Source organism: Pleuronectes platessa, chromosome 1, assembly GCF_947347685.1.
Source record: "Pleuronectes platessa chromosome 1, fPlePla1.1, whole genome shotgun sequence".
Classification (NCBI taxonomy): Eukaryota; Metazoa; Chordata; class Actinopteri; order Pleuronectiformes; family Pleuronectidae; genus Pleuronectes; species Pleuronectes platessa.
Genome location: NC_070626.1, coordinates 16145397 through 16162395, shown reverse-complemented (window position 1 = coordinate 16162395; position 16999 = coordinate 16145397). Strand labels below are relative to the sequence as shown.

The 16999-nt window shown below is 40.2% G+C and overlaps 1 protein-coding gene across 1 annotated transcript in view; it reads right to left on the bottom strand.

Moving 5' to 3' along the window:
* LOC128442454 (CUB and sushi domain-containing protein 1) overlaps positions 1 to 16999 on the bottom strand; it is a 289198-nt gene that overhangs the window by 243289 nt on the left and 28910 nt on the right. Inside the window, exon 2 of the mRNA XM_053424918.1 lies at positions 8976 to 9088. Coding sequence (XP_053280893.1) covers positions 8976 to 9088 — 113 coding nt within the window. The remainder of the gene's footprint in view (positions 1 to 8975; positions 9089 to 16999) is intronic.

Genomic DNA, 16999 nt, shown 5'->3' with positions numbered 1-16999 from the left:
CCAAAAGCTCTCTTGATACCTTCATGGGTGTCTTCTACATGTGTGGCACCGCTTTTTCCTCTAAATATATTTGTATCCTTCTTTTTTTTTTTAAGTATAACACGTTATTTACACACACATTAGATCGCGGGGAATCCTGCAGAGAATCTCCTGCTGTGGTCTCACATGGGCTCATTCTGACTATCTGCAGATTTATTACCAGAGGGCTGTAATATCTGAACCTTCTGGAGCTTTGTCTTGGTTCATTTTATTTTGGAAGTGGGCCAGTCTGGTCTACAGTGGAACCTATCAGGCTGGGCAACCGTCATTTAAACAAGGAAATTACTGCAGCCAATATTTGAGTACAAAATACTGCATGTGGTGAGAGATGGATGTACAAATTGTACTTGCAGCGTGGGGTGGAGCCTTATATGGTTTTCTCACAATCATTTAAATGTAAAGGAAAACATTGCTTTTATGTTTCTTAAACATCAACCTGATAAATTTTATGAATACAAGATGGTGTGAATGTGTTACGTACTCTGGTGACCACCTCTTTCAGTGGGGAGACTTTTAGTGTTGCTGCAGCTAAAAGAAAAAATAAGTCATGCATAATGATGATAATAATTATGACTATTGTTTACTGTTCTATATTATAATTGGCAGCGCAATCCACATAGACCAGCAACAAGGGACCCCCTGCTGAGGCCATTGTTTTTTATAGTGTTGCCTATTCTCCAGAGGAAGTATTTTCAAACACACATAGCGCCTGCATTATATATGTATATATGTGTGGAGCATATTACTTGTATGTGTAATGATTGATAAAAAACCCTCCTGTTTATCTTTGCACTTCCTGGAGTCACTATAGGTAAACCCGGTGGAGGGAATTAACTCCAAGCAGATAGTCCTTCGATAAGTCAGGAGTCTGAGGACAATGAGGTTCAAAATCTACATTGGAGGCTGCGTGGATTTAACTGATAGATGCAGAGCAAGAGTCTTCAGGCCCGGTCACACTGATGTGAAGCGAATATTGCGGGTAGAAGTTCACGAAATCTGAACTCCAGGCGAAGCCACGCATTGATTCGCCTCACCACAGGAAGCAAATGTTTTATTCGCCTTCTGCCTCGCAAAGATTGGAAGTGAACAGGAGGAGGACTGATACATTTACATACGTGGGACCATGGACTCTTAGGTGGTAACATTTGTGAAATACGGCCAACCAACCACAAAACCAGCCAAATAATCATATAACAAAATGTTTAGGGTTCATCTGTCCAAAACCCTTTATTTAAAAAAACGTTATTCTGTCTGTACAAACTGCTTGCAATGGCTTTTTGCAGCCCTCTTTACTTTAGTAAGGAAACATTCTGTAAAATAAAGGCACCACTATGAAAATGATCCTGTTAAGGGCCCTTGGAAAATCTCCAGATGAATAAATCTCTCTTATATGTATCATCATGTCTAAGGACCTAGAATCTCAGAGCAGGAGGCTGCAATCTTTTAGCATTTTGTCCAGTGGTTGGTTGGCTACAGGGCTTCTGCCATAGTCTGAGCAAAGCTTTGCATCAAGTCAGCATGATTTAGAAGCTCCTAGAAGTGTTCCTAATGGATTCCCCACCAGTCTGCGCCACGGAGACGGAGAGCGAGCCAGGGAGTGAGGGAGAGACGGTGGAAATGCCAACACCAAAGGGGATGAACTTCCTGCAATTTTACAGATACACACACATCCATACACAGGCCCTCACATATGACATGTTGTAATGCAGTGTATAAGTGAATGTATAGTAATCCATACATTGGGACATGGGGAGAATTGGCATAACAACACAAAATGAGGAAAATCACAAAAACAGCTGTGACCTGGGACACGTGCTAGAACATGGATCAGAAACACAGGCCTGTGTCTCTCTTTCTCTTCTCTTTCCTTGAAGATCTTCTGTGTATTCTCCCTTTATTGCTTTTAAAAAGTGATACCTACATGTAATCTCTGGCTTTTTTAAATACTTGTGTGTGTGTGTGTGTGTGTGTGAAAGAGAGAGAGGGAGATAAGGAAACTCTGAGTTTATGCATTTGCTTGTGTTTAATGTGCAAAGTCCCTTTAGTTTAAAGGGTTTCCAAGTCGTGTTTTTCACAGGAAAGGAAACTCTGCAGTGAGTCTAGGGACTGAAAAATGTACACTTGGCCTCTTTCTCTGTGTGCGTGTATGTGTGTAGGTGCGTATGTGTGTGTGTGTGTGTATTCGGGGAGAGAGGATGTAAGAGGTTGAGACTTTGAAGAGGATGTGATAGTGTTCCAACTTTTACCTTTTAAGGTGGTTGTAGTCAATAATCCTTTAACACACATGCGCACGCATGCACGAATGCGCACACACACACACACACACACACACGCACACGCACACACGGACAGAGAGCTCTTCTGTTGGCTTGCCTATTGGAGATAATTATCAACAGTGTATAATTAAAATACATAGTTAATTAAAGCTGTGCTATTGTATCTTTAGTCAAGATGGTAAATGAGAATTGTTAAAACATGTTTCTCCTTTAAATAATTAGTTTATGGTCATTTGTTTACTGTCCTTAGATTGCATTTACCCATTAAAAATAGATTTGTCACCAAAATAAGATGCATCAGGGTTTTTTTCATTCGGTACAAATTTGATAATCCCCATCAATTGGTATTTATATTGTATTATACATTCATACTCATTATTAACTATTACCTAGCTTGAACTCTTCAACCCAATAAACACAAACACTATATTTTACAATGTTAATTTTATAATGTCAGAAACAAGCACCGCAGCTGCACTGACTCAAGTTTCCTCAAATGAAAATTAACACACTAAATGGAGTAAATGGTCACATGCTGTAAATGTTAAAGAAATTTGACCCCCTTCAAGTCATTCTGCTCAGGAGCTGTAAGCAGCAGGGAGACAAGTGCTCGTTTGTTACAGGTCCGTTCAGTTACTTCAAAAAAGTAAAGACCCCTGAAGGGTAAGTGCTGTTTCCTGTTGCCAAGCGACAATTGCAAACCACTAAAATGTATAATACTTTTAACATTTAGCATTTGGTTTCATGAGTACTAAACACTGGTTACGCTTCCAGTGCCAGCAGGATCACACATCAAGACCCTAATATCTGAATAGAAGATATTTAATTGGACTTAAGTGGCTTCATTCATTATTTTTCCAAAATAATAAAAGCTATGACAGTGAGTCCAACTCCTGACAAAGCAGCTGTAAGAGTTTACAGTCACTGACTGATTTTTGAACTTAGAGATAACAAATATAGATATGTTAAATTATCGAATAACCTATTTCTGCAGCTGAAACAAATGGAGAAGGTGATGGGGGAGATGTGAGAACTTTATTTGACAAAATGCTCCCAACAAGAGCCAAATGCACCTAAATACAAAGTGTAATAAAAAATTTTATTGAGTAAAACTATATACTCTTTTATTTCAAAAGAACCTTTTATTAAATTTTGGAACTTATTAACAGTTTTTAGCTGCATTAGAACAGAATTGCTTGTAACTGGACCAAACATTCCACACATGCCCCGATCTATGTACATTCAATCGTTTACTATTTGGCCAACCAAGCTGAAATTACCAATAATATTTTAAATGAGATAACACAAGACCTTCAGACACTTCAATCGATAATATTTCACCAAACATTTTCAATTTGATTATTGACATCCTAATTGGTGTGTGAGGAATAAGCCTGTAGTATAAAAGCAGAATCGTGCCACTGAGTGTAGGGAATAGCTGTACAAAATAATTGTCCTGTTATTTGGCTGAGGATCAAAGACAAACAAAGAGGCAGAGCAATACATTGTCCTAGTAAAGAGAGACTTTTGTTCTGTACCTTGTCTGTTGATGGATGAGATGTGAAGATTAAGTAATTATCTGGGAGAGACATTGCAGTGACACTCCAAAAAGCAGCGGAAATAATGAGCAGCCTTGAACGAGTGCCATGCAGTTGGAAGACTAGCTGTTTGTATAACTGCACAAGGAATAGTGATTCCTTTGTTTTTTTAGTTTGCCGAGGCCAGATTTCTAGAAAGGCCCCCACAGGCTTTTCCAACCCACCCCAACGAATGTTCTTTGCAGGTCCAAGCTGACAGAGCTGCAGGGTGCAAGACTGACTTAAATATGGAAAAGATTCCTGATACTGTTTGAGGTAAATCTCCAATTTACAAATCCAATTTGGTCGCGATGAATTACTTTGACCACATATGGCTCCCACATTCTATTTATAATTTAATTTCTGTCTTGATTGCCACATCTGAGAGAAGGTTTACCTTTTATAAGTTATAATGATATAGTTAGCGATTTTCTTTTCATCAAACAGAAAGAACCCAGGGTCTAGAACATAATGATTTGGAAGATGAACATCTGGAGACAGTTAATCTTGTGCTGAGTGGTATAGATGCAGTGAGCCCATTGGATTGTATTCCTTGTTCCTGCAAGAGCTGCATGTATTTTTCTTTGCAGGAATGGAAAGACAAATTTACTTTCTCCTGACCAAGCCAGCCCAACAAGTCAGATGTTTGCATCTCCGTGATATGTCTAAACATTCTGGTTCAGATTCACTCTATCCTCCATCCTGTCTCCCAATCAAGCTCTTACCTTGGTAGCCTCTGCCGCCCAAACACCTGCCCCCTTCACACCATCCATTCTTGCATTCTCCACTTTACTGCTCCCGACCTTCTTCCTTTTCTCACCCATCATATTAACTCTTCCTTGTCGACTGGCTGTTTCCCTAACTCTCTGAAGGAGGCAGGAGTAAACCCTTTCCTGAAGAAACCCACCCTCGACCCATCTGAAGTAAACAACTGGACCTGTCTCTCTTCTTCGCTGTCTTTCCAAAGCTCTTGAGCAGGCTTTCTTTAATCAACTCTCTTCCCATCTTCACAAGAACAACCTTCTTGATCCTCACCAGTGTGGTTTCAAGGCAGGCCGCTCAACTGAGCCTGCCCTCCTTGCTGTCTCTGAGCAACTTCACACTGCTACAGCAGCCTCGCCCTCCTCTGTGGTCGTCCTTCTAGACCTTTCTGCTGCTTTTAACACGGTGAACCACCAGATCCTTACTTCCTCCCCTCAGTATCTGGGCGTCTCAGGCTCTGTTCTCTCCCTGCTCACATCCTACCTCAAAGGCCATGCCTGCTGGGGAACTTGCAGAGGATCTGTGTCAGAACCATGTCACAGCATCCAGTCTGCCTTGCAGCGTTTAACCATCTCATCTTTGTTGACTGATATGAGTTCATGTACTGTTTTGATGCTGTACTTTTAACATTAGGGCTCTGAAATGAAATTGTATGATATTGAAGAGGCATTTGTCATCTGGGATGGCGTTGTGTTTTATCCCTCATCTGGAAAGACAACAAACTACAAATATACACTCCTCATTTCAATCTATTCCCCCCCCCCCCTGCTGGTCTCCCATGTCCACACCTCTATCTCTATACGTTCCTCTCTTCACCTTTCTATCTCTCTCTCTATTCCTGTCTCTCTTTTTGCTTTGGGGGACATTCATTGATGATAATCTTGTCTTGCTGAGCTGGTTTTCAAACTTTCCAGCACTTATAGCTACATTTTACCCACTCTCCATTTCTCTGTCTCTCTCTTCAGCCATTCCTCTCTCATGCAACTGGGATCTGATCTGTTAACCATATGTTCAGACTTATAGTTCAATTTGGTTTATTTTAATAAAGGGACGGAACACGGAAAAGATGTGTAAACAGAACTGAATATGTTAGGAGAGGTGCAGACAGAGAAGGGAGGCAGGTTGTTAAAGACAATAAGGACACTCGGGCCCAACAGATTATTTGTTAGTGTGAATTAGTTTGAATGAAGAGAAGCAGAGACAGAGACATTGAATATTAAGTTCAATAATTAAAGGAGGGTAAAAAAATGCTGGAAAAGAAATACAAAAGTCAGAGATGCAGATGTCAGGTTAGGTTTGATGGTTTTTTCTGATATGGAAAAAATAGTTGCAGTGGGAAGCCATAGCAACAAGACGGACAATAGCAGAAATACAAAGACACAACCACTGGAGACAATTTAAGTTCAAAACTATGCCCCAAAAACATTTCGTTAAAATCCAAAGTTGAGCCTGAATAACAGGACACAAGGAAGACGTGATGCGTTGGTGTGCTTTAACAACTCCAGAGTGTGCGTGACTGAGTGGTACACAGTGAGGTATCCACCGTCAAATAAAACGTGCTATGTCATGAGATCAAAACATCTCCCTTGTGTCCAGGGTTCAAGTTTATGATTCTGTAACTCAGGCACTTTTTATACTCCACTATATAGGATTCACGTAGCAGTTTATTTAAATGTACAACTGATCTAAATCACATGTTTCCAGAGAGAGGGTTGAGCAACAGAGCAGGCAGCTATGAAGGGTTTTTGTCTCAAGTCGAAAAGTTATGCCCAGGTTGTGTTTTATCAACGGTCTAGATTCAAGTAATAGTCGAATGTAGTGTATTAAAATGAGTTCTGAGAAGACCTTCCTTAAATCTCTCAAATTCTCATCATGCAACGGATTAATATCCTTCCACTTGCTGCACTGAACATGCAATCACACCCTCAATGTACACTGACTGTGAGAACTGTTTGTTCGTTATTTGAGAGATACAGTCTTTGAGCAGCGTAAATAGATTAACTTTGCCTCAAATCTGCCTTCTTTATATAATTGCAATTTGCACAAATAACAAGCCCATAGTGTAAAGAGGCACAGTTAATCTTTGATCTGAAACCCTTCTGTGTGACTCCAAAATGAACAGCCTCATTTTGTTCTTCATACTTCATCAAATCTGCAATGTACATCTGTTTGCATTGAGCGTTTCATTTGTCTCTGTTTTTTTTCTGATGTTCACTCAATCCTGTGTGTACACCAGTAACACGCAGATGGAGTACACAGCTCACCAGTTAGCCTGAGGTTGCAGGGACTGATCACATGATTGATGACTGATCTCATACACACACAAAAACAAAAACAAAATAAAAGTAATGTTTTGATGCATAAGTGCAATTTTCTTTGCACACACCCACAAATACACAGACATGCACACATTCGCACTGCACAAATCAATTCATTATGTCTTGGGAATCAATGCAAACACAAAGCAACATAGAAACAAGGACATTAGCAGAAAGAACTGTCAGTTAAACAGCCACACACACACACACACACACACACACATGCATAAGCAAAATCACTCCTGAGGCAATAAACACACTTAGAGGTCCCAACAGATGTGAAGCAGAACAGTGGAAGGAAAAATAAAGACAAAGCACTTCCCAGAAAAAAGGTTTAATGGCTGTCAGGTTTGTTTTAACACAAACACACACACACCAAATCAAAATAATTAACAGTGAGATATAGGTGAAACAGGTACATGGATATACACACACACACACACAGAGAAAAAAAGAGAGAGAGAGCGTGAGAGAGTGTAGTAAGACTGCATATCGGTTCTCTTGAGTTTGTGTTTGATATTTAGAGTTCATGATTCATAGATGAACCGTTATACAAGCCTAATGGAATGTGTGTTTGTGTGTCTGTGTATGTGTGTGTGTGTTTGTGTGTGTTTATGTGGCTGTGTGTGTGTCTGTGTGTTTGTGTGTTTGTGTGGGTGTGTGTGTGTGTTTTCAAAAGGTCAGGCTAAGCATTTGTGCTGCATCCCAACAGGCAATGCCGACATGCAACAGTCTACTATGTTCATAGCACACATCAGACATCATCCAGTCAGGAAGCACTAATTTGTATATCCATCTTTATGAGCAGGGAAACGAATACAGGACACGTCACCAACACATTATAAATACACATATAATATATAGTCCCAACTGATGGAGGGACAACCAAGAGAGCAGCCCTGGGCTTCTAGCCAAGAATCGCCCACACAGAACTATTAACATCAACAGTCATTGTCATAAATCAGAAGTAAAGCTTACCTATACAATTTCACCTTGAGTACGCGGAAAGTTGCTGCATATACATCTCTGCTGACTCAACACATTTTGATCAACACAACTCATTCCCTGATTCTTCAGTCCTGTAAACCGACATAGAGTCCCTAAAAAAAAAAGGTCTTTCTAATATCTGAACCTTTTTCCCATTAAGCGAGACAATGATGAGTTTCTACTCAACAGCAGCTACAACCACACTGTGAAACGTTAACACCGACTCCGACTCCAGTCTGTCAATAAAGTCACACCAGGGGACTGCCATTTCCTTTTCTAGCCATTTCAATGTTTTGTGATGAAAATATATAGTTTCTCAATAAAGCAAATGCCATGAATCCTTATGTTTTTTAATCAGCAACGTTCACGGTTACTTAGGTTTTCTACAGATTTTCAGCAAGTTAAATTTTTTGTTTTTAAGACATTTTAGAGACCAAAATATCATTTCAGACTTATTGTTTATGTTGATGTAAATAAAAATAGTGTTCGCACATCGCTAAACAGAGTGGCAGGGCTGAACATTACAAGTACAGAGTGGACGGCGCTCGGGTCGATGTTAAAACCAGAAAGAGACTTAACATGTGACCCGCTCCTGATTTGACCAAGCAGCGGGCATCTGGTTTCAACAAGCTTCTCCAACAAGCACAATCTGAACTGTTCTCAAGCCATCTCACTAAACTGGCCCCAACCCGTATAATATTGAGTAATATTCAGCTCTACAACCAGCTTTCGAACATCAAAATGTTTCAGTAGAATAAAAACACTTTGGTTAATGGATATACCACTTCATACAACTTTTTAGGACTTGCAGAAATCCAAACACAGTCCAGCTTTATTTTCATTTCATGTTTGCATATTGTGTTTCTTATCTCCTTTGAACAAAATATTATTCATGCACATTTTCCAACATTCACCAATGGCTTCACAATTCAAACCCATCCTCACTATTTCCACAGTTTCCTGTGTATCATGACCTGCAGTAACACATGGCAATACACACTCACACATGATCTTACCTTCGTAAACAGCTCTGAAGCCCTGAGCACTGACGGCAAAGTCTGTGGTAAACCACAAGGCCAATATAGATCCGCTGCTGACTATAGGGGAGGGCAGCATGAATCCTGACAACCTGGAAGACACATAGAAATGCATGAAAAATACATCAGTGAAACACAGCAGGACTGTTGACTTCTGAGGGAAAACAATGAGGCAACATTAGATCTGAAAATCTGAACAAGGGCAAAATAAATAAGCATATGACAGTAAAACACAGTGCTGATGCGGCGCGTAGACCGCTGCCCCTAAAGTCATAAAGCTCCCTGCTGGCCTGAGATCGGTTTCCTCCAAGAGCTTTCCCTTTTCTGTTTTCCCGACACCTCCTTCACTCCGGTTTCCTGCTGTCTCGTCCGCTGAAGAAGAGACTGAATTCCCCACCCTGTAAAAATAAATCTTAGATACGCCACTTACCAACCTAACTAGCCGTGTCATGAGCATGGACACATACTGTGATTCATACGAAAGCAGTCAAACCTACATGTGAGACAGTCAGGTTTGACTGATGCAGCGAGGTGAGACTGCGGTTACACAGGAGCTTGTGCAAGACAGTTTGTTGGTTTAAGCAAAGAGAATAAGGAGGTTTTTAAAGCAACAAATAACACAAAACAGAGAGAGGAAATAGCAAGAGATTAACAGCATATATAATAACAGATCCACAGTATTGATATCTGTTTATATAAAGAAAAAACACTTAACACTTTATATATAGTGGAAGTGGAAGATCTAGCATGGATCACATCACTTCAAGGTTACATCAATAACCAAATTTGCTGCAAATCTGACAGAAGTAAGTAGATATATTAGACAAAGATATATAGGACGATTATATCTATATTGTAGTTACCGCCTTAAAGAGTTAGAATGCAAATCCCAAACCCACCTTCACGACCGCAAAAAAAGAAAGCCCCGACTCCAGGTCGCAGACTCTCCAAAAGTTATGACCTTTGACCTGTTTTGATTTGGATTTTTTTAGGCCCAGCCAAACACAAAGTGTCAGTGGTGATAAGCCATTACATATGAAGGAGCTCTGTATCAACAGACTGACATCCAGTGCAAACTGAATAGCCTCTGCTGGGGTGGAAGCCATTTGTCCCCCAGCTGGAGGACTTCTTGTTTTGACATCATGACGTTCTCATGTTTCAAAAAGTGAAAGGGATCTACAAATTCAATTTTCAGTTATTATGCTTTTCTTGTGCACTTTTTGACACAATTAGAGCAGAAAATCTAAAAGCATGAAATGACTCGTTTTACTTTTGAGGGTCCATCAAAGTGAACAAAGGGTAAGGATGTGTAAAATAACAAGTTCAGAAAACAATTTCTCCTCGGTTCATGGCACACAAAAGTAAACAATAAGGAAGGTTAGAAGAGACAAAAATAACTGGAAATGTAAAAAAGAGGACACAATAAAAGTGAATTAAAGGCAGATACTTTCACAGGATTCAAGTGCTAACACAGACCAAGGACAGATGAGGGATGGGGAGACACAAAGAAGATGACAGTGAAAGTGAAAGAGGAAAAGTGCCAGAAATGGAAAGTTGTTTTGAAAAAATTAAGGTGGACATAAAACTAAAAGAAATAGGAAAGAGGAAGCCGTTTGAATAATATGCACCGCAGAGGACAGTGACAAAATGAACGATTTGAATTCTCTGGCCTCAAAGCAAGGGCACAAAAGAGGGAGAAGAATGGATGACGTGAGAAGATGAAAAGAGACGAACAGAAAGAGAGATTCCGGGGAAGAGAAGAGACGGAAGGAACTGAGGAAGGACAAGGCGGAGAGGGTGTGAGGTTTGAGGAGAAACAAGGAGGTGAGGATGTGAGGAAGAAGAGAAATGTTATTTCTTCTTACAGGTGTTAATGAGATTTAAGTCACGATAGTGTCTGTCACCTCTCTCGCTCTTTTCCCTTCAATCATATGCATTTACCCAGTTATCAACCTTCTACAGACTGAGCATCCTTGTGACTATAGGCTAATTAAATCCCTCACACTGTTCTCACCTGTAGGACATGCTAATATTTTCAATTTCTCTGAGCAAATTGAAATGCCTGGTATATTATGTGAATATTATGATTCCTCAGATAATTCAATATTTTAGTTGACAATTTATTAAATTGTATTGATTATTACTGTTTGTGATTGTTTGGTTCATAAATATCAGTAATAAGATAAAAACCAGTAGACTTTTGCGTTGTTGTCGAAAAGGTAATTCCTTAATTTGTGGATCTCGTCTTATCATTTATGAGCTTAGAATCATATATTATAAATATGTTTTACGATACAGGGGATTTCATACGAAAGGCATTTCTTTCATTAATAGTGTAAGAGCATCTACTTTTTTCCATTGTGTGCTTTTCAGTGCACCGTCTATAGTCTCAAGTACAAAGAGAATTTCCTGGTCAAAGGTTGGGACTAATCACCTTGATGGACCACAGCGGGCAGCAGGTGCATCTCACGTGGATGTACTTCAGTCAGACAACTCCGGTTCAAATGTTAATTACAACACAAGAACATGTTAGTGTTTGGCGTCTAGGCTCCGACTTAATCAGTCCCTCACATATGATTACATAGGAGTGATGGGAGTGATGAGCCAATATTTATAACCCCCCCGTCGGAGCACAGAGGAGGATGCTGGCTCAGTCCGTTTACATATCACGCGTTAGATCACAAATCAGCCTTAAGGGAAAATATATTGTGCAAACCGAAATACAAGCACCACTATCTTTTTTTCTTTTCTGTCTGTCTTTGAGAATAAATGTCTTTGATTTGTCTCAAACTCAGGTAAGAGGTCAGGTAATTGCGTAGATGTCCGACACAGTATTGATGGACTGACACGATTCTGGTGTATAATCCTGACTATCTCTGTTTCTATATCTCTTTTTTTATCCATCTACCCAGCCGGGGGTTTTTCTGCTCCCTTTCCTTCTTAGATTCTCTCCCAATGCAGCGAACCCGCTGATCCTGCGGCTGTTTGACATTTATACAAAAATAAGTCGGCTGAGTTTAGACTATGTGACCGTTATCCAGTCGGTCAACTGTTCCACCAGTCAACCTCCTTATGTAATCAGGCAGCCACTCAGTGATTCCAGCCAGTTGGGCTCTACAGTAAAACCAGCCAGCTTGTCCCTGTGCCTTCCTGTCACCCCGTCCATCTGTCTGACTGCCCATCTGTATCAGCCTGCTTAACATCCCAACTCTCACGCTGCACGCCAGTTTATCACACTGTCGGAACGTCTCATGTTCACGGACCCTCACATGCTAAGAGTACTGCTCAGATTCGGTGGTGGTACAGTGCTAATGCATGGTATGATACTGGGTCAGCGCTATTTTTATCATCATCACATGACCACACTTTTCACAGATTAGACAGAGTCAAGACAAAAACTTGGCATAAGTGTAAACGAGTTATTCCCTCAAAAGATTGCAGCTGGTGCAGATTGGCAGCATTTCAGATTCGTACAATATGATAACAGAGACACAGAAGACTTCGGTAAAGCTGTGTGTAAGATTTTCCTGAAAAGACGGACAGCTGGAATATACAGCTGGCAATACTTGAAAATTGGCATTCCCTATTTGGAATCAGTGACCCTCTAACTGGGTGCCAAACATGACCATGGAATAATAATTCAAATCAGGATAATAGCAAATCATACAAGCGTCAATGTGAGGTGAAAAACCCCAATGAAGAACAGTCGAAGGTTGTGGAAACAACCATATACTATTTACAATATGTCGGATAATGTTGCATGAATACAATTCTTGATTTAGAGAGTTGTCCTTGTGGAAAGGCACAGTGAAGTGCAGCTGCCGTGTTGTGTCATGCTACTCTATTATACAGCAGTAATGCCCAGACGCTAAACCCATTTAGCAGAATTAGTCTCAATTCACAAATCCCTGCTCGGTCAGGGCCTTTCTGTGTGGACTTTGCATGTCCTCAGACCTGGGTTTGCCTGAATGATATTGTCTCTGTGTGTTGGGATTGACTCAGGCCAATGGGGATGGGCCCAGGGATTGGCTCAGCTCTCCCCAGTCACACTTATACAGGGTGAGCAGTATAAATGAGGTATGGAGAGATTCTCCCCTCACTTGACTTCACTGAAGGTGCAGCAGTATTTGTATTTCTCAATATACCATGGTATAACAATTGAGGGTTATCCTACTTTGTAAAAAACCTTATTATCAGTATTGAATATATTGTAATTTGCAAAATGCACACACTACTCTCCTCATCAACTGCTTGTCACACTCAGTAACTGGCACATCTACAACACACACACACACAAACAGACACACACACTCAAAGAGAAAAAGCAGAGGGGATCAAGACTAATTATCTCCTTCCAACAAAAAACTAAATAAGCAGCGTGGGATAATTTCGAATCTCAAAAAAATGAACATGTGGCTCACTACGAATTTTTAGCAGAAGGGGCGGGCCATCCAATTTATTAATTTAGATAAATAGTGAGGTAAGTACTTCATTAGTTACACACTCAAGCCGCATCAGTGCACTAAGGCCTGTGTGGTGAAAAGCTCTGATTATAGGCTTTACTGTATTTATATTCATGGTTAAACGGGCAGTCACCTCAAGTGTGTGTGTGTGTGTGTGTGTGTGTGTGTGTGTGTGTGTGTTTCTCTTGTATTGGCAGAAATTAAATATAAAATAATCCTACTGGTGTGTCATTCATCATCTAAATTGTATGAATTGTTGTTTTCTCTACCCTAGAATTGGCCCATTATGTTAAATACCCAAACTGGACCAACTAAACACCTTTTAGGTGTCTGAAGGCTACCACAGGTTCTCTCTATTGTTTGGAAAGGGAGGGAGAGGTGAGGGGTATTCAGCTGCATAAAGTGCTATACGTGTTGATTGTATTTAGATGAAAAATGGCTTGTTTAGCTAAGAATAGACATCTGAGAAGCAGTTTGGTTTCCATCTAAACAGCACTCTTCTGTCATCGAAGTGAGCAGCTAAGGAAAGAGTGTAACTACACATTTAATAATGCAAATAAGCTTAGAAACGGCCTCACTGTCCATGTGCATGAAAAGTATACACCGTGCCCAAATGTGCCATCAACAAAGAACCCATTTCAATTTTATTTCAATGCTTTTCAAAGACGGCATTGTTAATTTTTCCTATTTAATTATCGTCACAGATAACAGATAATTCAAGTGCACTCTTCAGTGAATAATTCAAATAAAAGTTACTCACAGCAACCCAACTTAATGTTGCCATTCCTAACTACAACAGTTACATATTTAGATAAAAGCCTGATGACCTTTGACATGTTCCCGCAGACCTCATGTACATTTCGATCTCATGAGTGGTCCACCAAGCAGAAAATCTATATAACTTTTAAACAGCTTTCTGAAGCGCTCTGTATGTCCGCCAGCCCACTCGCATGGAATAGATTAAATGTGAAATAAGGACAGCATTGATGTTTCAAAACTAGACTTTGACCTTGTCACTCCCTACAGGAAATAACTAAGGAGGGAGTGGGGGACGACATCACTAACTTCCCCCTGAGGAGGAAGTGGATGCAGAGGCTACATATGCAGCCATGGGTGGAATTCGTCTTTCAAATGCTGTAGGAGTCAGGTGAGTGATTCGGCAGCAGCTCAAGAACACAATAATCAAAAGGGTACCATGGATATTTTTCAGGAAGAAAAGGCAGAATTGACTTGCTTATCTGGACTAGTTCATAGGATTCGCTTCATTTTGGATGGGTCATAATTTGGCAGCCAACAAATAGTAAATGTATGACTGTGTTACTTATGGAACTACAATGGCACCCAGTCAATCTGCCAAAGCCTGACAGTCCCCTCATGAAACAGCATTTAAATTTACTAGACCCAGATTTTGTATTTCTGCATCAAATTACACACACTCCTAAATATCAGTTTCCTAAACATACTAGACTTTTCCCATGAATTGTTCTCGGTCAAATAATGAATAATGTTGTAATACACCCGATCTCAGTGTGTAAGAAAGTGAGAGAAAAACATTCCTGGATGTATCCCCAAATCCAGATCCGCACCAAAATTGAATGGATTCTTTCTTGGGTCATGCCCCATCCCTTCATAGACGTTTTGGAGATGTGGTATTTTCTGCATAATTTAGCTAAATCTACAAATGCAGCTGAAAACAAACCCTCCTTGGCAGGGGTAATAAAAACATCTATTCTAATTCTCCACACGGAACACTACAATACTGTAACAGTCATTTACATCATCTTTGTACCACAAAAGCTTTGTTTTTCACAAGGTGTTCCAGATGTCCTGTTATATCGACCCTGCTAACATCCAGCACATGAGCGGCCTTCGAGCGGCAAGGTTCCATGTTGGTGGTCTCATTTGATCATGGTTGGTATTCAGCTGTATCGAAATGAATGCGCTTTTGAACTGATGCTGGTTAAATGTTGGTGTCTTTTAAAGGATTTACGTTGATATTGACCAGTACTGACTGACTGTATTTCTCCCTCTTCGGTGTTTGCTAGCAATGGCTGTGACAACGTGTATCAATCACACCTTAACAAAGCCAAATCAAGAGTGATGCTTGCAGCCTGGGAATTTCAACAGCTCACAGGTGAAAAAAAGAAAGCTATGAATAGACTGTTGAAGGGTGAAATCCACCAGACATCAGGGGAAATCCTGACAGGGCGAAGAAGGGAGAGAGGATGGCACTTATTGGTGACCGCTCTAATGTGCTTGGCTGAGACACTCGACCTTCGACTGCTCTGGTGACGCTGGTACAATAGCTGGCTGTGATGGAAGCTCATTGTTTCAGAATAAGAGGGCTAAATGAAGTGGAAAAACATAGATGAGTTTTCTACTACCCACGTCCAGCCAGGCTCATCACGAATACTCAAAACCTAAAACCTTCTTCCTGGGTTGTGGATTTCTAAGAAGTGAGCAATCCAGTTCCTAACGCAATATGACTGAATTCCACGTTCCAATGTATTTTTGATGGTGAAGCTCTATACAGTAGTTATTTTTACGATTATCTCTAAATTTGCCCTACCTCTCCAGAAAATAATTCCTATCATATGTGGTTTTTAGGGTACTATTTCTGCACCATGAACATTACTCAGTTCAGCTACTCCGGCTGCTGAAACACCTTCACAACTAGACCGAGGGAGGATTTCCCATCTTGCCCATCTAGTCTGTTGTACCAGCTTGAACTGGTTTTAGAAAAAAACTTCCTACATCACCAACCTGAGCCGATGGCAGCACGGCACTAAATCCAAATTGTATTGCATAAGTAATGAAGCAAAATGACAATGTAATTAACGTAGTTCATGTTTACTTATATATATTGTGTTTGTTTATAAAATGACTAGTGGGGCTGTAGTGTCTGATAAGCAGTGCACATTTAACTGATGAGCCAAGGCCGGGAACATGAAGATCCAATATTTGAGGAGCCATGGAAGACTCAAAGCGGTCTCAGCTAACAATGTGCTAATATGGCAACAATCTGGATTATATGCCACCATGGTAAAATGGTGGTTATAGGAATTAAAAACACAATGTGCCGCTCAGTTGTGGTGCAGCCTCACACTTGGCTTCTTCTTCTACATATTGGCAGTTGGCAAACAGGATTATGTGGGCATTAGTGCCACCAAGTGGACTGGAGTCACTACACCATCATTCATTCACTCCGCTCAGAAGGTACATTTTAAGGTCAAATTTGGTACACAAATTTCAGAAGGGTGGTTGTCTTATGATCCAACGTTTTTGAGATTTTCTTTTCCAACCTGACTCTATTAAAGCAGTGCGTTGCCATAATAAACCTTGAGCTTGAACTTTACATAATAAAGGCCACTTATAACCCATGACCTTTCAAACTATGGAATTCATAGACAGTCAAATAATCGAATGGATGAAAAAAAAGGTGTTCACTGAAAAAATTATATTAACTATTCTGAGAGACTGCAGCAATTCATATCTTTGTCTCCTCATATATATACTGGTTCTGACATCTGGAATAAACAC